This window comes from Tenrec ecaudatus, chromosome 7 (assembly GCF_050624435.1).
Source record: "Tenrec ecaudatus isolate mTenEca1 chromosome 7, mTenEca1.hap1, whole genome shotgun sequence".
Lineage (NCBI taxonomy): Eukaryota > Metazoa > Chordata > Mammalia > Afrosoricida > Tenrecidae > Tenrec > Tenrec ecaudatus.
The window spans coordinates 32,836,218-32,857,870 of NC_134536.1; the positions used below are offsets into that span (position 1 = coordinate 32,836,218).

The 21,653-nt window shown below is 47.7% G+C and overlaps 1 protein-coding gene across 3 annotated transcripts; it reads left to right on the forward strand.

Annotated features, from left to right (window-relative positions):
- The first annotated feature begins 2,425 nt into the window (after positions 1-2,425).
- On the forward strand, positions 2,426-18,468 carry MTFR2 (mitochondrial fission regulator 2). 3 transcript variants are annotated; one of them, XM_075554495.1, is made up of 9 exons: positions 2,426-2,688; positions 2,916-2,983; positions 3,206-3,322; positions 4,708-4,812; positions 5,190-5,302; positions 8,650-8,882; positions 11,475-11,832; positions 13,569-13,743; positions 15,343-18,468. In XM_075554495.1, the coding sequence occupies exons 3-9, from the start codon at positions 3,260-3,262 to the stop codon at positions 15,361-15,363; spliced, it is 1,068 nt and encodes a 355-aa protein (XP_075410610.1). In that variant the 5' UTR covers positions 2,426-2,688; positions 2,916-2,983; positions 3,206-3,259; the 3' UTR covers positions 15,364-18,468. The 3 variants fall into 3 exon arrangements, with proteins under 3 accessions (XP_075410610.1, XP_075410609.1, XP_075410611.1); XM_075554494.1 differs by having other exon boundaries at positions 2,916-3,322; XM_075554496.1 differs by lacking the exon at positions 2,916-2,983.
- Positions 18,469-21,653: the final 3,185 nt, after the last annotated feature.

Sequence of the window (21,653 nt, forward strand, 5' to 3'; positions counted from 1 at the left end):
GGCCCATTGTTGCAGCCACTGCCAGTCTACCTGATCAAAAGCCTTCCTCTTTCCACTGCCCTTCCACTTTACCAAGCACGATGTCTTTTTCAAGGGATTGATCTCTCCTAATAACAAGTCCAAAGTTTGTGAGACGAGGTCTCACCACCCTTGCTTCTAAGGAGCATTCTGGCTGTACTTCTTCAAATCTGTTTATTCCTTTGGCAGCCCATATAGTATTTTCAGTATTTGCCAGGACCATAATTCAAATGCATTCATTATTGTGGATCATTCAAATGCATATGATATGATGTGACTGAAAGTACCATGGCTTGCTTAAATTAGGCTATAAATAATCAGGAACATGAAAGGCAAGTATTCCTCTAGTAAGTAGCTGCTTGGTACTTTCAAAGATTTAACGTTTATCCTTATTACATTCTGTGCACACCGCTCCCTCCCGCCCCCCTCCGTGAATCTATTTAGCAGCTATGACAGTTCTTACTCACTGCCTTATACTAATGGGCATGGGTTTGCTTCTGACTCACAGTGCTAACCCCCCTGCCCCAGCCCCAAGATGCATAGAGTAGACCCAGCAGGCGCATTTTGACTTTGAAGATCAGGAGGTGTGTCTTTCAAGTGGCCATTATCACTTTTTTCTCCATATCCAGTCATTTTGTTAAAGAAATAGCTTTTTCTTTTTTATTATTTTATTGGGAGTTCTTACATATATATTCATTTTATTAGGGGCTCATACAACTCATCACAATCCATACATCAATTGTATGAAGCACATTTGTACATTCATTGCCCTCATCATTCTCAAAACAGGCTCTCCACTTAAGCCCCTGGTATCAGACTCATACCAGTTGCTCCTACAGCATTGGAAATACAACAAGGATTGATTCGAAGTTCCTGTTCTCATAGTTGGGTCGTGGTGGTGCATGTGGGCGGGGAAGTTATAAATGCAAAATGTAGTGATGTTATAAAAATGCCATACCTGTGTGTCATGGTGGTCCAGAAGTGCCTCCAGGAAGGGTGCGCTTCGATGCCTTACCCAAGGTAGTGCAGTTCCTGTGCTTAGAAGACGCGCAGAACACAGCCCTCTAGTGAGTGAATACCTACCCAGGGCCACCCTAGATACGGTTTCCAAAACTAAAGCTCTGCAGAAGCCTGCTGCCTCATTTCCATAACCTTGAGGTTAGCAGCCAAATAACCTAATTAATGGTGCCACCAGGGTGCCTTTGGCACACAACAGGTCTTCAATATCAGCGGAAGGAAGGAAGGAACAAGTGATGTGTACCATAGAGAAACAAATGTAATGTAGGCCTGCAACTGTCATGGATCATAAATTGGCAGGTCGCTTTAACACACCTCTCCTATTGAAATACTAGTGGAGGACAACCTTGGTTTTAAATCATGCTAGTAAGTCACCTCAGCAGATAGAAGAAAACGGAGATATTTCCTCACCACTAACGAGGAACCCATCAGGAGCCCTGGTTGTCAGTGGTTACACATTGGATCGCTAACCTCAAGGTCAGTGGTCGAAGCCATGCTGATCCACAGGAGTAAGGCAAAGGGTTTACACTCCAGTTACGAGTTCCAATCTGGGAGAACCACAAGGGTAGTTCTGTGCCCTACAGTGTCACTCAGTTTGAATCTACTGGATAGTTCTGAGTTTACCAAAAGGCCCGTGGCCTAAGTGAGTTATGCATTAGGTTGCTAACTGAGAGGTCAGGGATTTTGAATCCAACAAGATGCTCGAAGTCCGAATCCACTGGATGGCAGTGGCTTTGGTTTCTGATTACCTAGAAGCCCTGATGTCGCTGTTAAGTGTCGGGTAGTGGTTCAAACTCACCAGCTCCTCAGAGGGAGATGAGGCTGGCTGCTCCTGTCAACATCCAGAGCCTGGGGAACCCTGCAGGGTTTCTATACATGAGCCCCATCTACTCAATGGCAATGGGTGACTGTCCTGCCCAGGCCTGGCCAGTGTCCCACCCACATTTGGTAGCCTGGGACGTAAGATGCCTAACTCATGCAATGCTTACTGAATAAGTGAAACAACAGAAATGTAGACTGACCTGCAGCAGAAGAGAAGAGTTGGCCTGCCTGGGGTCTGAGTATAGGGGGCGATACGCACTGAAGAGCCGGCTAGGGCACGAACTAGGCACCACAGAGCTCACGGAATAGAGAGACGGCCTACAGGCCGGCATTTACGACCCCGCGAATCCTGGACTTTTCCGCGCTGCCCCGCCCCGCCCCGCAGCTGACTTGGCTGCTATTGGCTGCGTCTGTAGGGCCCGCCCCCGCGCGAGCGCAGAAGAAACGCAGCCGCTTCCCCGGGGTGTGAAAACTCGCTAGAACCCGACGTAATCTAACGACCAATCACAGGGACCTACCTTCAGCGTTGCCCAATGAGAACAGGCAGCGGCCACAGGCCCCGCGGAGTTTGATTTTCGCCCAGGTCCACTTCAGAGTTCCGGCTCCGTGGACGTGGCGGGCCGGTTCTGGAGGCGAGGCAGCTGGCGGGGCTCGGGCTGTGGGCGGCCACGCCTCCGGCCGTGTAGCCGCGGCTGAGCCCGGGGCTGCAGGGCCACCTCGGCACCGACACCTGCTGTCGTCCTGTCCCCGTGCGCCCGGGCCTCGGGCGGGTCGCGAATCGCCCGCCGCTGGACTCCGGCGGTCGGGGGCTAGGCCGCGCTTTGGGGTCAGGTGAGCATGGGAACCCGCTGGGTTTGGAGCTTTGGGCTTAAGCGAGAGACGGGCCCTGACCGCGGCTTGTTATTCAACTAGTGGCGTGGCTCAGCCAGGCCTCCTGGCTGGGGTTCAGGCTTCTTATCGTTTAACGAGCGGAGAAGCTTGGGGCGGCGGTCGGATGCTTTTCTGAGAAAGAACTACTTATAGCTAGCTGACCTTTCTGTGGGGTGGGTCCCTGCCAGCTTCCAGCACCTGCCGAGCTCACACCGCCCCCAAGTCTTCACCGGAAGTCAGAAACCGTCCCTGCCAAGTGAGTTCCTCGCCCATTGATTATTGAGATTTGTCGATTTCACTGGCCCAAGCACCCTGCGGATTTTTCAAGCAACTTAACCGATAAGTTGAAGTTTACAAACTTCCTGTCCTCCCACCCCTTGACCTTCAAAATACTGCGACGTGTAAAGAACGACCATCCAGGCTGTTAGTATAATTTATGCGGCAGCTTATTATCTGCAAGGCTAATCTTTTCCAACAGGTATCAAGAAACCGATCATGTTTTCTTGAATTTGCTTCTGTATTTGCTTCATCCATGTCTCTACTATTGACACTCCTCAGAGAGATGCTGGAATACTTTGGGATTCCCATAGACCAGGTAAATAAGTGCCTTTTAATGGACTTGAATGAACTTCTTGCGTATGTTCTTGGGTCTCATTTTGATAACGTTAGATGTGCAAACATTAAAAATTTACTTTTTAATTGTTACGTCTTTTTAGGTGGAACCAAGGTGAGTTTGTATAGCTTTGATAATTTGAATTAAAAAGGGTTGTTAAGAACCTACTATCATACATTGATCATTTGCCAACAGAAGATCCAAAAAGAAGCAAAATACAAACATAGCTTTCACGGAATTTGCTCGATTGCATAGATAAAACATTTATATTCATCTAATTTTTTAAAGATAATTTTGATATTTGGTTGTAAAAACAACTTGAGGTTCAGCTCTTTCAGAATAAATCTGAAGGGGAGAGGATAATTTAGTTCTGATAACTATGAGCAAATGCACTGTGGTTCCTTACGGACCAGCTTGTGCGCCAAGCCTGTCCTTGGTTCTGCGGGCGATAAAGAGGAGAAATGTCTGGTTCTTAAAATATAGGTTAAGAAAATAAAAAGCACAAGAATGATAACCATTATGAAAGAAGACAGTATCAGAAAGGTACAAAAATAGAGTTGCAGGGCTTACAGAATGGACAAGCTGGTCAAGGATAGCAGGAGCTTGGACGATAGCAAGTTGTAGGATGATGGTGCTGTTATTATAAATAGGCTTGTCAGTGTGAGTCGGGGAGATAAGGTGAACCAGAAGTGATGTTGGAGTAAACAAACAGAAATAGTCTTCAGACAGATAAATAGCTCAAAAAGGTAGGAACGCAAAGAGATTTGGGAGTTCTCTACATTATTTTGATAGTTGATGGCATAGAAATGGGTAATGGAAGATAGAACCTCAGATGACATTGAAACATTTTGAATTTCAGAAGTTGTAAGACCAAACGAAGTTCACGAGAACAGAGCAGGAGGTGAATATTTGCTTGTTTTTAAGGAATAACTTGAGAAGATTAGTAAGCTCTGAGGAAGAGGCTCGTACACCGGGAGAAATTGAAAATACAATTTAAGATACGAGTAAATTCAAGGCAATTGAGATAATGTGTTAGCCCAAAAGAACATGTGCTTTGACAAGGGAATTATGGGAAATTAAATAGTCTCAATACAGTAGGGACAAGTTGTAGGTGACCTTAAGAGGGATTCAAGGGATGTTGGTACATCAGGAATTGGCTTCAGTAACAATTTTTAGAATTGCCTAGGACCTGGTTCATTTCTCCCCTCTCCTTTGAGGAAAATAACTGCAAAGAATACTGTGGCCTATATTACCTTTTTAAAAAAATAATATCATTGTCCTTTTACATTGGCATTCTTTCTGTAGGCTTGATCGTATAAACAGGCTTGATTGGAATACATCTTAAATAACATTTTGTGTTTAAATAGATTTTGCAAATTTGGGAAAGTAAAGAATATGGATCAACCCGAAGTATTGTTCGCATAATTGGGAGAATTCTTCCTTTAGAACCATGCCCAAGGCCTGACTTTGCGGTAAGACCTTCAGCTGATTTCAGCGCCCTGACTCTTAGGGAATGCGTGCTATAGTAGTTTATCCTGGGAAGCAAGTCCCCTCCTGGGTGGCCATGCTGTGTCCTCCAGGAAGTGCATTCAAAGACAGTTGGGTTCCCTGGTGCCTGAGCAATTACATTTCGGTTAGCAGATAAGAGTAACCAGGCTGTGGAGGGACAGCATTTTTTACCATGTTTCTCCCTCATCATTGCGCACTCTTCTATTGCAGCTCCATTTTCCTTCTCACGCTCTTGGATTCTTCACAGATTCAGTTTGCAAGGAGTGTGCGTATGCTCACCCCCCACTTGCCAAGACCTGCCCAAGTATAACTTTTTCTCTTCTCCCCCTTTCCACTTTAGTTGACCCCGCCCTGGAGCTCCACAGCCTCTGCTCACGGTGGCTCTACACTGCCATCCTTGGCTGACATTTTGTGCATGGCAAACGAGGAAGAAGCCAGTTATCTCCGATTTAGGTAATTTTAGCGTGCTTATTGTGGGATAATCTGAGTGCTCGCATGTTTTGAGGTTTATTTGTAGTGATTGAGCCACTTTTTGAAGTTTGCTTTTCTCTGTGTAGGGCCGTACCAGTACCTTCCTCATTTCTTTAGTCCGCTTTGTTCATCCCTGGGGAGGTGTAGTGGGTTACATGTTGTTCTGCCACCTCACCAACCAGTCTGTGGGACAAAGATAAGACTTTTTGTTCTTGTTAAGACTGACGGTGTGGGAAACCCACCAGAGCAGTTCCACCCTGTCCTGTAGGGTCACCGTGAGTCAGCATTGCCTGGACGGCAGTGAGTGGAGGGCTCAAGACAACACCAGGCCCAGGAAGGGATATTGAAGCGTTGCCAGGAAAAAGGAACAGGATGTCAGAGGGAAGCACTGTGTTCGTTTGTCGGAGAAAGCTGCTGTGCTGCTGCATACCACATTGTTGTCGCTCGGTGGCTTCCAGCCACTTCCACCCAGTCCGGTGCCCTCCTCACAATTGTTCTTATGTCTGAGCCCATTGTTGCAGCCACTGTGTCAGTCTGTCTCATCGAGGGCCTGCCTGCCCTTTGCTGCCTCTCCACTTTAACAAAGCCGGATGCTAACCAGTGACTGGTTTCTCCTGATAACATGTCCAAAGTACATAGATGCGTTCTCGTCGTCCTTGCCTCTGAGGAGCATTCGGGCTGGACTTCTTACAGAACAGATCTGCCTGTTCTTTTGGCAATCCATGGTACTTTCAATTTTCTTTGCCAACACCGTAGTTCAGGCGTATCGAGTTTCCTTCAGTCTTCCTTATTCAGTGTCCAACTTCCACATGCATGTGAGCCAACGGAGAGTACCATGGCTCGGGTCAGGCACATCATAGTCCTCAAAGTAGCATCCTGGCCCTTCAGTACTCTAAAGAGCTCTCGGGCAGCAGATTTCCCTAATGCGACACACCGTGTGATCTCTTAAGTGCTGCTTCCGGTAGCATGGATTGTGGATCCAAGCAAGAAAAAATCCTTGAGCACATCAACCTTTCTCCATTTATCATGAAATGTTTGTTATTGGTCCAATGAGGAGTTTATTTTTTTACATTGAGTGGTAATCCACACTGAAGGCTGCCATCCTTGATCGTCACCAGCAAGTCCTTCAAGTCCCCCTCACTTTCAGCCAGCAAGTGGTGTCATCTGCATACTGAAAGTTGCTAATTAGCCTTTTTCCAATCTTTTACATGTACTAGCTTCTCCGATTATTTGCTCAGCATACAGATTGAGTAAATATGATGAGAGATTGCAACCTGATGCACACCTTTCCTGGTTTTAAGCCATGAGGTATTCCCTTGTTCTGTTCACATAACTAACTGCCTCTTGATCCATGTAGGGGTTCCTCAAGAGCACAATGAAGGATTCTGGAATTGTCATTCTTCTCAAGGCTATCCATAGTTTGTTAAGGTCCACATAATTGAATGCTTTTGCATAGTCAATGAAACACAGGTAAACATCTTCTGGTACTCTCTACTTTGAGCCAAGATCCGTCTGATATCAGCAATGACAGCCCTTGTTCCCTGTCCTCTTCTGAATCTGGCCTGAACTTCTGGCAGTTCTCTGTCAAAGTACTGCTGCAACCATTGCTGGATGACCTTCAGCAACATTGTACTGGCATGGATGTCAGTGATACCGTTCTCTAATTTGAGCATGTTGGGGGTCATCTTTCTTTGTAATGGGTACAGATAGGCAGGCACCTCTTCCAGTCAGTTGGCCAAGTAGCTGTCTTTCAAATTTCTTGGCATAGACATGTGAGTGCTTCCAGGGCTTCATCAGCTTGTTGAAACATTTCCGTTGGGATTCCATCAATTCCTGCAGCCTTGTTTTTGGTTAATGCTTTCAGTGCATCTTAGAATTCTTCCTTCATACTACTGGTTCCTGATCACATGCTACCTCTTGAAATGGTTGAATGCCAACTAGTTTTGGGTACAGTCACTATTTCCATCTTCTTTTGATGCTTTCTGCATCATCCAAGATTTTTCTCACAGAATCAATATTGCAATGGAACGCTTGATTTAAAAAATATATATCATTTTATCGGGGGCTCTTACAGCTCTTATAACAATCCATACATCAATTGTACCAGGCACATTTTTTACATATGTTGCCATCCTCATTTTTAAAACATTTTCTTTCTACTTGAACCCTTGGTGTCAACTTCTCTTTTCCCCTACCCTCCTACTCTCGTGACCCCTTAATAAATTATAAATTATTGTTATTTTCATATCTTATACCAACCGCTGACTTCCTTCAGGCACGTTTCCTTTGTTCTAGGGGGACATGTTATATGTTGTTCATTGTGAATGCTTCCCCCTTTCTCCCTCTTCTCCCACCTTGTCTCTACTCTCATGGTATCACCATCCCCATTATTGTTCCTGAGGGGTTTGTCTGTCCTGGATTTCAAGTGTCTAGAATTCTTATCTGTACCAGTGTACATGCTCCATTCTAGCCGGATTTGTAAAGTAGAATTGGGGTCATGATAGTGGGAAAGAGGAAGTGCTAGACTGCACCCTGGCTGGCTTATCCCTGCATTGTGACCCTCTGTGAGGGGATGTCCAGTTGTCTACAGATGGGCATTGGGTCTCCACTCCGACCCCCCTCGTTCACCTCAATCAAAATGATTGTTTGTTTTGGGTCTTCTGATGCCTGGTACCTGATCCCGTCGACACCTCCTGGTTACACACCATGTTGCTGTGCTTCTTCCCAGTAGGCTTTGTTGTTTCCCTCCTAGATGGTTGCTTGTTTAATTTCAAGGAAGGTTTGATTTTTTTCTTCAGTTCTTTCAGTTTAAGATCTGCTGAGCATATTCTTCCTTTTTGTTTTTCTAAGTCTAGGTCTTTGCACTTTTCATTCAAAACATTTTACTTTGTCTTCTCGAGCTGTCTCTTAAAATTTGCTCTGTAGCTCTTTGACTTCATCATGGCTTCCATTTTGCCTTAGCTACCTTATGATTAAGAGCACGTTTCAGAGTCTCTTCTGACATCGTGTTGGTCTCACGGTCGTGGAAGCTGATGTTTAAGTAGCCCACCAGTCCGTGGACTGATTGTTTCCGCGTGCTTTTCATTGTCTTCACTCTTCTTTCATTGACCACCTATTCCAGGGCCACGTTGACGTCTCGTTATCGAGAGTGCGAAGTCCGTCAGATTCCTTGCTCACTCCCATGGAGTCCAGAGGTGGCCATGGGGACGGAGACCGCTCTGACCGGGTGTCGGTGTTCACTGCTTTCTGTAAAGACATTTATTCCCTATTGACTGAAAATTTCCTCTTCTCTGTCTTTTCCTCTTTCCGCTTCTTCCTTCTACGCACAGAAAGAGCACCTGCAGAAACGAAGGAGAGAAAAGGGAACTTTTCAATCCTTTGCGACCAGTCAGGGATCCACTGTCCCATGGTCAAAGACACAGTGCGCCCATGAAGAGTGATCTCCCAGACAGGGATGCCACCGTGAAGAAGATAGCCGCCCTCGAAGATGAGCTGGCATCTCTGCGGGCCCAGATCGCTGCCATCGTGGGAAGGCAGGAGCCGAGAAGCAGCGTGAATCCTGGTAAACCATGTGCTGGCAGTTTGGTTCAGTTAAATGATACCCAGCTAGTGTTGATGTCAGTGCAGTTCTGAAATGAGAGCATTTGATACGAATGTGTCTTGAATGACGTGAAGTAGCATAAAAGATTATGTACATAGAATGAACGTGCTTGAAGTTTAGTCAGCCTACATCTAGACATTGATAGTGAGGGGATGCTTTGGTTTGGAGAGGAGGAGCTAGCTGTACTACTAAAGATTGTTTTGTTTGCTTCTTTCAAATGAAAAAGTCTCTTCTAACGAAGCTTTTCTAAGTTTTCTGAGAACCAGTATGACTTAGAGAGGAAAACGACATTAATTTGAAGGGAACATACGGGTTTGTGGTCTCATCTAGTTGTGACTTACAGTCATCACTGCTATTCTTCCACCAGCTTCTCGAGAACGCTTTCCAGGTACATCTTTTCCAAACGTGGCTAGAGACGGAGCATGCTTTAATGCACACGTGCATACATGTACGCACACACGAGCGAGGGGACCCCAAAAAACCCAGATTTTTTTTCAAAGCTATGTATTAAAATTTTCTTTAAAAACAACCTTAGCACTTTCAAAGTACTCTCCATTACACTTAATACATTTGTCAAATCTGTGAGTCTCTTGGAAACATTTTTCAAACTCATCTGTTTGGATGGCTGACAGCACCTCCTGCATTTTTTTCTTCATCTCTTCTGCATCGTCAAATTGCTGTCTTATGTCACACAGCGTGAGGCAGGTGAGAAAGGTGTGTGGGGCAGCAGGCATGCTGTTTTGGCCCCAAACTGGCACACTTAGGTTCCTGTGTGAGCAAGTGCATTGTCATGGCAGAACCAGTCCCCTGTCTGCCACAAATCAGGCACAAGTGACACACTGTGACGTAGTCTTTTCAGAACCTCTAAATAGAAAGCTTGATCAACAGTCTGGCCTGCTGGAACGAACCTAACTGCACTATGACATTTTCGTCTATTTGGGAAGTTGACGGATGTCCAGACAGAGGTTTGTCATCAGCCGACATTTCACCTTTTTTGAAATGAGAAAACCACTTGTCCACTTGAGTTTTTCACATAGCGCTGTCCTGTAAGCTGTGTTCAACATCACAACAGTTTCTGTGGCATTTTTCCCAAGCAGGCAACAAAATTTCCCAGCCGCACGCTGTTCTCTTAAATCAGCCATCACAAGAAATGCGGTTTAGCAAAACTGCTCTTATGAAAACATTTACTGTGACCTGAGAGAACCTTGCCAGGTGTCATCATGGGCGCACTGCCTCAGAGTGAGGTGCTGGATGCTCGCCTAGAGGGAAAGCGCCTACCACGAGAGCTCTGCTCGACCTAGTGCAACTGGGGTTTTTATACCCCCTTGTATACATTTTATATCTATACAGACACACACACAAACACGGGTATGGATGGATGTACTAGTATGTATATATGTGTATGTGTGTGTGTCTGTACAGATACAGAATTTAAAGCAAGATGGGTATTGAGTACTTTCAATAAAAGATTAAAAAATATCAGATGTATCTAATGTGTATTACATACAATTCATAATGCAGATGCTATCTTATAATGCTTTTAATTGATAATATATACTTTAGCTGTAAACCTACGAATTTATAATATTTGCTTTATCTGTAATAGCTATAATCAGTGAGTTTCTTGGTGATATAAACGACCAAGGAGTTCAGCTACTAACCAAAAAAATGGGAGGTTTGTGTCAAGTTCTACTTGAGTTTGAATTGACTTGCGAAACACATATTAATAAATTATAGTAGCAGATAATGCACACACACATACAGGAAGCCTAGGGGGACAGTATTTAAGCACTTGGCCACTAACCAAAGGTCTGTGGCACTCATCCACTCCTGTAGTTCTTTGAGCCCTGGTGGCCCAGGGATTGAATTTGTCACTGCTTAATTGAAGATCTAGCAGCCTTAGCCCACCAGCCTGCTTGCCATTCAGCGATTGGGCCTTCTGCTTCTAGAAAGGTTTCTAGGTTGGAAACCGTGGGGCGGGTCTCTCCGCTCTGTAAAGTCCTTATGAGTTGGAACCACTTGATGGCAAAAGGCTGAGTGTTTGGATTTTATGATTCAGAATTAGCTAGACGGCCCGTGACTACAGTCTCTACTTGTACGCGTGTGCACACATACAGAGACACGGGGCTTTTTCGTGGCCATCTTCTACCCAGCCCATATAGAAAAGTGTTCCTGCACAAGGTCACCAGTGGGTGGACAGAGCAGCCTGAGTCTTTCCAAACTATAAGTTGTCGGCCATCTCTGGACTTTTCCGGCCTCAGTGAAAATGACATTCAGAGCGTGTACACTGCTGGTCACACACTTTCTTCCATTTGCTCTTAAAAATGCACTCTCCCCCTTGGAAGGGCGTACCTGAGAATTCTGAAACGGGATTGAAGATGAATTTATGGTTTGGCTTGACTGACAGAAAGTGCCAAGCAGAGGGAATTTGCTTGTCCTTTCTGGCCACTGTGTCATCGTTGCTGCAGACTTTGTTCCTGTTTGGGTTCTAATCGCTTACGTGGCATGCTGCAGAGCAGTCTGCGTGCTTCTCAATATCTCCTTTGTCTTTAGGCCTCTGGGACTTGAACGAAGGGCCTTGTGATATGGGCCCACTGCCGCCATCAGAGACTGCTCAGCGGAGGGTCAAAGCCCATCAGCTCCCTCGGGAGCGCCCCTCTCTTCCGCCACCTCCTCCCCCACCGCCTCCCCCACCGCCTGCTCTCCAGGCCCCGGGCGCCCTGTCTACTGTACAACCCGGACCTCATACATGGGGCGCAGACAGCTCAGCAAGGGAAACCACCCAACAGCACCTGGGTGCCAGTGAAAGCCGTGCTCGCCGTCATGTGCAAACCCAGAGGAGGAACGATGTCCCAAACATGTTAGATGTGCTGAAGGACATGAATCAAGTCAAGCTTCGCGCCGTGGAACGGTATGTCGTCATAATTTTGAGAAGTGAACTGAAATCTTCTCAGTGATGTTTTTGAAAGAGTATTACATTTGTCAAAATAATGAGCATCTTTAAAAAATCATCATTGTAATACAAGCAAGTCTTATCTAATTCTTTCCTCTCTGGATTGCTCCCCCAGAAATGACCCCTTCCAACTTCCTTTTTTTTTTGAATTAAAAAAAATCATTTTATTGGGGGCTCTTACAGCTCTTATCACAATCCACCCATCCATCCATTGTGTGAAGCACACTTGTACATATGTTGCCATCATCATTTGCAAAACATTTTCTTTCTATTGAGCCCTTGGTGTCAGCTCTTTTTCTCCTTCCCTCGTGAACCCTTGATAATGTACACCTTTTCTTTTTCTCTTGTCGTACACTGACTGCTGTCTCCCTTCACCTGCCTCTGTTGTCCATCCCCCAGGGAGGGGTTATATGTAGATCCTTGTGATCGTTTCCCCCTTTCTCCCCACCCTACCCTTCCCCTCCTGGTCTGGCTACTGTCCTTAGTGGTGCTGAGGGGTTTGTCTGTCCTGGACTCCTGTGTTTCCAGCTCTCGTCTCTACCAGTGCGCATGCTCAGATCTAGCCGGGCTTGTAAAGCAGAGTTAGGTGACGATCGTGGGGCTCCAACGTGTTTGCACAACCTCTCCTGGAGTCTGAACTCCCTGTTGTTGAAACGGCAGGCTTCTTTGGCGATTTCATGGAAGGTTAATTATACTTATTTCCTATTTTAGAAGATCAGCGGTATGTTCTCTTAGTCACCCCACCCCCACCCCCCCACACACTCGGTACACATTCCTGATACAGGTAAAGCACTGCTTAACATTTTTACACTTGATCCCCACCAGATCGGCACTGTAGCTTTGGGTCTGTCGGTGGCATGCAGGAGCTGCCTTGGTTACCATGCACAGTGGGCAGGCCGGGCGGGCCCGTCCCATGCTCCCCTGTGTCCCCGCAACTCACCGGGCTTCCCACCTCATCTCCGGCAACTCTACTGCTTGTGCTCGTGCGGGGCTACAGATGCAAGGTTGGCGCGTCCCTGTTGATGTCCAGGCAGAAGCTCTCCTTGCCACCCCTGCTTACCCCCTCAGGGGTTTTCCAGGCCCTGAGACTGAAACTCTCATGTCTGCTGGGGCCGCCACGTCTCCTCCTCCAGCGCCCTGGTTTGCTGACCACCCTGCAGCCGTATCGGCCGCTCTCTCTGCTTTCTCTTCTCAGGCCACGTTCCTTCTGGGACGGCCACCAGAAACAGATCCCCTCCTGCACCCAGGTTTCAGTTCGATGTCACGTACTTAGCCTTTCTCTGGTCATCTCTCCTAAAGGGCTTTCCTCTCGTCCCTGCCACATTCCCTCGATCCATGAAGGGTAGAATAGAGCCTGTTAGGTGAGTGCGAGTTCAGTGACGGCTGAGGGAATGGATGGCCAAGCAAATGAACAATTAATTATCTTAATGACTCTCTTCCTTTTAGAAGGCCTTAAATGTGTGCGTGTTTGTGTGTGTGTGTGTCCCCCTCCCCCACCTCCTGTGAAATGAGGAAATTGGCTCCAGCCCTTCGGCACCGTGATGCTCGGTTGAGAGTCCTTGTGCCCTCTGGATGCCTAACCGCAAGGCAAAGCATCGCAGCCTCTTGCGACCCAGTGCTTCTGTTCCTGCTCTATCCTTAAAGCGGAGCTCATGTTCTGTCAATGTTTCAACCCCTTCTTCTTTTTTAAACAGGTCACCTGGAGGTAGACCTATTCATAAGCGGAAAAGACAAAACCCAGCTTGGGACCCCGTGTCTTTAATAGCTCATGCGCTGAAGCAGAAATTTGCATTCCAAGAGGACGATGCCTTTGAGAAAGAAAACAGGTCTTGGGAGTCTTCTCCGTTTTCTAGTCCTGAAACGTCAAGGGTGAGTGGTGATAACGTAGCCTTCCTTTTCCCCCTTTCTTCCCCGTTTGTCCACATGGATCCTGGACTTGCGTTCTCTCGAAGTAGTCATGCAGACTGCGCTGGCCGGTGGGGGACGATGCCGACATGCCCGGTTATACGCTCCTCTTGGCTTTTACGGATCAGGAGGCCCTTGATTTGGAAATACTGGTGCCTGAGTTTCTAGTGGTTTAGTGGTTTGCTCAGGCAGGTGCTTGCTTCATACTGTTGCTTGTTAGACAACTGGTGTTTCAAAGTTTGAGAGGACCAGGGACGAATGGGGGAATAGATTCAACCTAACCACAGTTAAATGTGAATACATGCATACATGTATAATATATATTTCCAGTCAGACACTTCGGACTATTAGGGTAATTGTGCTTTGAATGAAGAGATGATAAGTATCATAATGACAGTGCTTAGTAGATGCTTCCAAGAAATGCTTGATACTTAGGACTGCTCCTCACTTGGTGTCGCTTTATTTGAATCCCGACATAAGTCTAATCTGAGGATGGGTTCCCATCTTGAACCGTGTTGCGGCAGTATGTCAGAGTGTGTGGGTAAGAATGAGGCCTGGCACAGCGCCCCTGAGGAAGAAAGGGCACAGAGAGCATGGACGGGTGACGGGCAGCCGCGGACACTGAGACTGCCAGCGGCCGTTCAAGGAGCCCGACAGTGCGGGAGGTTGTCCTGCGGAGTTGGAACCCTTGAGGTCGCTGTGTGCGTGTGTGTGTGTGTGTGGGCGTGCACATGTGCTCGCTCAAACACAGAGTACGAAATCAAATGTTTTGGTCATGTTGACTTAGGAAATTACCGTCTTTCCACTATTTAGGTTAAATATGTATAATTTAGAACTATCACCATAAAATGCAAATGTGGCTAAAATAGATGCCTCACTTAGAGAAATTTACAGTTTACAGAAATGTCTGACTTACAAGGTACTTTTCCACTTATTTAATGCACACAACAATATCCTAAGTCAGTCAGGCCAATAGTACCTCTTTGTACCGAAGGAAATGCACCCCATCCTGCCCTTAGTCTCTCTGCTAGGCAGAGACTGGCGGTTGACTGGTAAAGTTCCTGGATGCTTGAAAGGCTTCGCTGAGCCCCCGTCGAGTGATGGGGAGACAGCAGGTGTTACCTCGTTGTCTGCACTGTTCCCATTTCACTAGCGACTCAACACTTTCTCTTCCCGCTCCTGTGAGCACTTTAGAGAGAGAGTCATCTCTTTGTGTATCTCATAGCCCTAAGCTTCCACCTGGCCACCTTGCTGGGTACGAGGAAGTGGGTTCTGCACCACGGCGCCCCTGCGCCCCAGAGGAGAAGCGGCTCGCGGGGTTTCTAGGCTGCAATCTACAGTGGCAGCTCGCAGGGCCCTTTCCCCACAAAGCGGCTCCTGACGTCCACCGGGCCTCGCCCGCGGGCTGTGTTCCCTCCACGCACTTGTGTCCCCTGCCCTCCGCACAGTGCCTCTCCTATGGACTCTTGCTGAAGTAAACATCAAGGGTCACCGGCAACTGTCGCGCCGTGGTAGATTTTTCACGTAGACTAATTTGTATGTTTGGCATTTTCTCTATTTCAGGTTGGACATCACCCTTCATAACTAGGACGGTGACAGAAAGGAACTGACCCACACAGACGGTGTTGACCGAGCGATTGGCAATGGGAGCTGGGTGGGCACCTGACAAGGAAAGGGGCGGCAATGGGCTGCCCGTCGGTCCGCTGGAAGAGCCCACCCTCTGTGGACAGACGCTGGCACACTCAGGCCCTTTCAGAGCCCTCGTCTCGGATTGTGGGAGATCTCTGGCTGCTGAGGACAGTTAGTCGTGTGGGTTTTTTTTTGGTCTATGTTAATATTATTGAAAGCTGATTACACACACTTGGAATGCTTTTCCTTGAGCTAAATGTTAAATGACTTTAATGTCTTATTGTTCATTTCAGAACAGTAAGATTTAGAAACCATTTTAATGGATTAAGGAATTAATGTGAATAAGTCTGTAGTGTACTCCTCAGCAGATATAAGATATTTAGATTCTTAAACAGCTTAAAGCCAATTATGACTCCTTATTTTAATAAGCTTTGCATCTTTGAGACATTGGCAGGGATCTGGTTGATTTGGCTTTTAGCAACTTGGACATTTTCAAAGATGATAATTTTAATGGCATATTAAAATTCTAATAGTCCTATTTTGAGTCATAGGTCGATCCACCACATAATTCTTCCTGGGATGCTAAAGGTATTTTCTATAAACTGATTAGACCTGTTATATGATAGAAGTATTTAAAGAATCTGCTTCTTGATAAAGTTTGCTTACGCTGGATATATAAATATATGTGCCTATCATTATTTTTGTAAAACATGTCATTTGAACTTGACTGGGTTTTGTTGCAATTGAAATTCAAGTTTTTTCTGTACATTTCATTCATAAAGTCTGAACTGTGAGAGCTCCATAGGTCGTTCCTTGGGCGATACCAGTGAAACACACAAAAGCACAGGCTACATACTCTGTCCCCCTCATTCACATCCTAAGGTGATATGAAAGTGTACACATTGCCCTAGGCCCCTAGGTGGATTAGCCTTGGCACTGGATTGGGGGCTGAAGGAATGATTTGATCAAAGTACCCGCCTGGTTGGCCGGCTTCTCCCTTCCATAGAAACCCAGGATGCCCACGGGTTTCCTGTTGCCATGGCAGAGGGTTGGTTACTGTCCCCACCTCCCCTTCCAGGTAGTGGACAGGCAGTGGCCACCTGGTGACACAAGGAAAGCAGCTTGGCATTGCCTGGTTGTGAACCCTGACCAAGCACTGCCAGCGGGACTCTCCCCAGACTTCTCAGCACACTGTGTGGGTTTGCTGCTGCTCGCCGCCCGCAGGGCTCCTGGCCATAGAGCCTCAGTCGGGGCGGGGGTGGATGATGGTCTGTGTTCATATGAGATTGTTTTCTGACACTTCGTGCCCTCCTCCCCTTACTCCTCTTGTTCCGGCTGCAGTTTCTGCCCCTTCTGCACATCCCCTCACCTGCCTTCCCTCATCTCTGCCCTTGTCAAAATTGTAAAATCCCGAAACAACTGCTTTTTAGCCATCCACACCCAATGTAGTCTGTGTTTTCAGTTATTTTTCGACTTTTCAAACCTGTAACCAAACTTTGGAAGGTAGCCATTCTGGGCTGAGTGAAGTGTATTTCTTGAACAACTTTTGAGTTGATACTTTAAGGGACTCTTTCTTTTGCCAAGGAGCCCTGGTGGTATAGTGGTTGTGTGTTGGGCCATGATCCACACAGTAGGCAGTTTGAAACCACCAGCAGCTCCTCGAGAGAAACATCGGGTGTTCTACTCCTGTAAAGAGTCTCAGTCTTAGAAACAGGATTGCTATGAGTCAGCATCGCCTCGATGGCAGTGAGAGATTCTTTTGCCTCAGGAGCAAACAGATCACTCACAGAAGAAACACGGGCGGAATGCGCCTTGGAAGCAAGGGTGCCGAGACTTCAGTCACTTCAGGAGAGGCTAGTCCCTGGAAAAGGAAATGGCGCTGCGTACTGGAAGGCCCTCGGCGGGGTGGACTGGCCGAGTGGCCGTGACAGTGGCTCCAGCAGCAGTCGGGAAGCCCGCGCAGGCCGGGTCACTGAGTCAGAGCTCCCTCCACGGCACCGGCAGCGTCGTCTAGTACTCGAGAAGCCGCACAGCACCTCCACGCGCAGTGAGCTGACCGGGGGCTCTTCTGTTCCGAGCCGTGGACCCTGGTGTCCAGGTGCCCGAAGCCCCTCCACACAGAGTCTGGGATTCTGTGTAATCCTCTTGTCCTGAACCTATGACCTAAATGTTATTTGTAGAATGTGGTGCTGAACCAGGTAGCATTTTGTTCTGCTAGACATGCAATCACCACGAGCCAGAGCTCACCGCTATTGGTGACACTTATTTTTAAAACTCTGTTATTTTTCTCTGACTTTTTGTGAGTTTGGTGAAGGTTTAGAGAAGAGATGACTTTTCTCGTCTGGCTACCTCTGGCTTCCCTGGTGCCACAGAGAGAGGCAGACAGACGCCCGTGGTGCCACTCGTACCCATTCTGTCTCCAGCTCTCCCTCCCACACCGCTGCATGCTTGGGGTCGGACAGCACTCAGGACTCACTGTGAAGGGGGCTTACTAGGGAAGTCAAGAAGCTACCACAAGTCAGGGTCAGCAAATGACGTTCGAGTGAAACTCCTTTTACAAAACAAAGAGTTACTGTGACCAGGCAACGCCACGGGGCGCACTAACTCCGAGCGGGCTGCCTGAGGCCGCCCAGCCGGAAGAATGCCGACTCCGAAAGCTCCGCGCTGCCCAGCCCGGCGCCGTCCCCTTTTTTTGGAGAGGTAAGCCCTCGCATGTAACATTGAGAATAACTCAGCTGTGCTTCTGAAGCATCTGTACGCGGACAAGGGGCTACTTGCATGGTAGACAGGAAAGGTGTGCATGTATGTTCAGTCTGTGCTAAGCGAGTATCTGAGAAGCTGCCTTAGGTGGAGAAGACCCCAGCATGAGGATCGCAGGAAGGCTGAGTAACAGCATGCAGGTGATACGACCATACTCCGCGAAAGCCAAGCAGACTTGAAGCACTTACTGAGCAAGATGGAGGACCACACCCAGCTTTCACTGTACACTATGAATGACAGCCCAGTGCAGAGAGAGCCAGTGGAGGGGGCCTGGGAGGGGCGTGGGAGGTGGAATGTTCTCAAATTGATATGGTAGTGATTGTACTCAATATGGAACTGTTGAATCGGATGATATGTAAACTATGTGCCAATAAAACGTATAAAAAATCAAGAAAGCCAAGCTCCTGCCAACTGGATGAGTAGATGACATCTTGGTTTTGAAGCGTTGCACTTGAAGAACGCCCCTCCTCTGATCCCCGGATGCCCTCCCCCAACCCCCCCCCAACTCAGTGGCATTGAGCCCACTTCAACTCATAGGGACCCTGTGGGACACCGTAGAACTCCAGGTTGCTGAGACTCGCTCTTGGTTGGAACAGAAAGCCGTGCCCGTGTCCACAGAGCCTCTGGTGGTTTTGAGCTGCTGACCTTGGGGTAGCAGCCCAGTGCATAACCACTACACTGCCAGGGCGCCACCTCAGGTGCCTTGGTTGCCATTTCCATGAAGGATCATTCAGTGGGTAGCAAAGGGCAAAGTAGGTTTTTCTGGAATCGGGCAGGAACTCCCTTCGGACCAGAGAGGCATGCAATGGAATTTGTTTGCACCTGTTGGGAAACAAAAGGAAGTGGAGGTTTTTATGTGAAATGTGAGGTTTTTATATCACACCAAAGAATATTTGCAGGTTGCAGTCCTGATCACCAACTTGCACAGTGCAAACTTTTTCAAGAGAGAATAAAGAATGAGCCTGGTAGCAGGATGACAGGGCCACTCAAGTGGGAATGACATCAGCTGGGATTCCTGAGGAGTCTCTGGGTGGCACACCCTTGAAAGTGACCACTGAGAAAGGTTGGCTGTTTGAACCCACTCAGAGGCACCTGGGAGACTGATGTGGTGATGTGTTTCCAAGAGGTCACACACAATGTTGAAATATCCCTATAAAGTCGTTGTAGCCTGCCACGGCGAGTCACAATAGCAACTACCAAGAACCAAGCTAACGGCAATGTCAGGCGCCTATAACACGCTCTGACCAGAGCTGCTCCCGCAGAATCTACAATGTTTCTGGGACCCACCCCCTCTAATGCACCACCCCATCCTCCAGAACTGACACCCTCTTTGAGAGTTGCCCTTGGCTCAAGGTCATGTCGCCTTATTTCCAAACCCGGTTCAAACCCACTGCAATCTAGTCTACTGTAGGACACAGTAGAGCTGCCCTGTCGGGTCTGCAGAGCTCAGTCCTCAGAGGCAGACTGCCACATCTTCCTCCGGCAGAGGGTGGCGGGCATGCTGGGACGGCTCAGTCTCCGGGTAGCAGCGAGGAGCTGCTACACCAGGGCTCATGCTTCAGTTCGAAGTGTTTGGTGACTGAAAGGAGAACCACCTGGCACTGTCAAGTCGTCGCGGCTTCCTCGCGAGCACCTTGGGAAGCAGCCGACACCTTTGTGGAGAAGGTACCACAGCCCAACTTCGGCCCAGGTTCTCACACTCAGTGACAGTTCCAGCAGCCCCTGGTGGCACAATGCTTGGCCACTCACTGGAAGGTCAGCAGTTCAAACCCACCAGCTGCTCTGCGGGAGAAAGATGTAATAATTGCTTCTGTGAGTGCTATCTAATCGCCTTGGAAGCTATGAGGCCGGTCTACTCGGTTCTATAGGGTCTCTGAATCTAAAGCAGCTGGATGGCACCAGGGTAGATGGGTTCTCCAAACCCTATGCAGCACTGCCCATTTTGTAATGTTAGACTAATTTTAGACGGCATTTAAGACAGCTTTCAAAGCTATGTAGCAAAACAGCCTAGCCCAGCTGAGCCAAACCAAACCAGCAAACTAAGGAGACCAGAAACTTCAGGCTGCAGTTTTCAGTAGTTGCCACAAGAGAGCAGTAAAACACCTAGAAACGTCTAGGTGATCCCTCACTAACCGGATATCAATCTTTTACGTTATAAAGTATGGTTAGATTTAGTATCAAGTGCAAAAGCAGCTTTTTTTTCAAGGGAATTTATGTACTATAAAGGGCATAATCATAATAAATTTGAGATGACCATGTTATCAGGTAAATCTAATTCTTTCCCAAGGAATAATATTCTATGTAATAATTGATGCTTTCCCGGATAAAAGCAATGGTTGGTATTGCTTACTAGCTGCACGGACAGATTGTCACAGATGCTGCAGGCTGAGTGCAGCTGTCTGTTTCCCTGTTGGGAAAAGCACAGCCATTGTGAGGCTGCTGCTAACCAAATCAAACACTGCCATCGAGTCAGTGCTGACTCATTGTGACCCTTCAGCTTCGGCTTTTATTCTAACGAAGATTGGGTTCTTCGTACGTGGAAGTGGTGCCTTTTTTTTTTTTTGCTAAAGCATATTGTCACGCCCACATTTTCATCAGGAAAGCTTAGGATGTTGGCTTTCCTGCTTGCCGTTGCATATGGCCAGAAGACGGTGGCGAGGAGTGGTGGGCTTTTGATTGGGCAAGGTCTGACGAGAAGCTTAACAAGATAACTCCAGTGAAGACGCCAGGGGACCCTATCTCACCTTGCCACACATACGGGATCACCATGAGGCAGGCTGGACCAACGACCGCTACTCCACCGTCACGTGTACATGTGGATCCCAAAACGCTGCCATTGGAAAATGATTTTTAAGACAACACTGATGGAAACTTACGGATTGTGGCTGAGGTGGTCCCACAGCTTCACGTCAACTGGAACGTGTGAAAGGGGTGGAGGTTGGCCTGCCAATCAGGTCACAGCCTGATGGTGACTGCTTGTTGGTGTGGCCTTCTCAGAAGGACCCTGGGACCCACCCCACCTCTCTGACCTCCTCCTGCTGGCCGCCAGAGCCACCGCCATCGTGTCCACAGGACTTCGCACCCACTGACCAGTGCTCTCCTGCATTCTGCATCATTGCATGTGGCTGCGTGAGGCTGAAGAGGGACTTACGGGCTGGTAAAGGACTTAGGGACTTCATTTGGACTGGGCTGGGATGTTTTCTTGACGTGCGATTGTTTCTTGATATAAAGTTCTTTCTTACACATATACTAGTGTCCTGACCTGATTTCCAGCCTTGTCTGCACAGCTGGGCCTGCTTTCGCCACCTCTGTTCCCTGGGAAACCAGATCCTGTTCTCTGCCCCTGCCGTCGGTGGGCAATGATGACTCACAGTGAGCCCGTGGACAGAGGAGAAGACGCCTGAGGGTTACTGAGGCCGTAAACCTGTGCAGGAACAGCCAGCCTCCTCGGCCCCCTTGGGGTGGCTGGTGGGTTTGAACTGCTG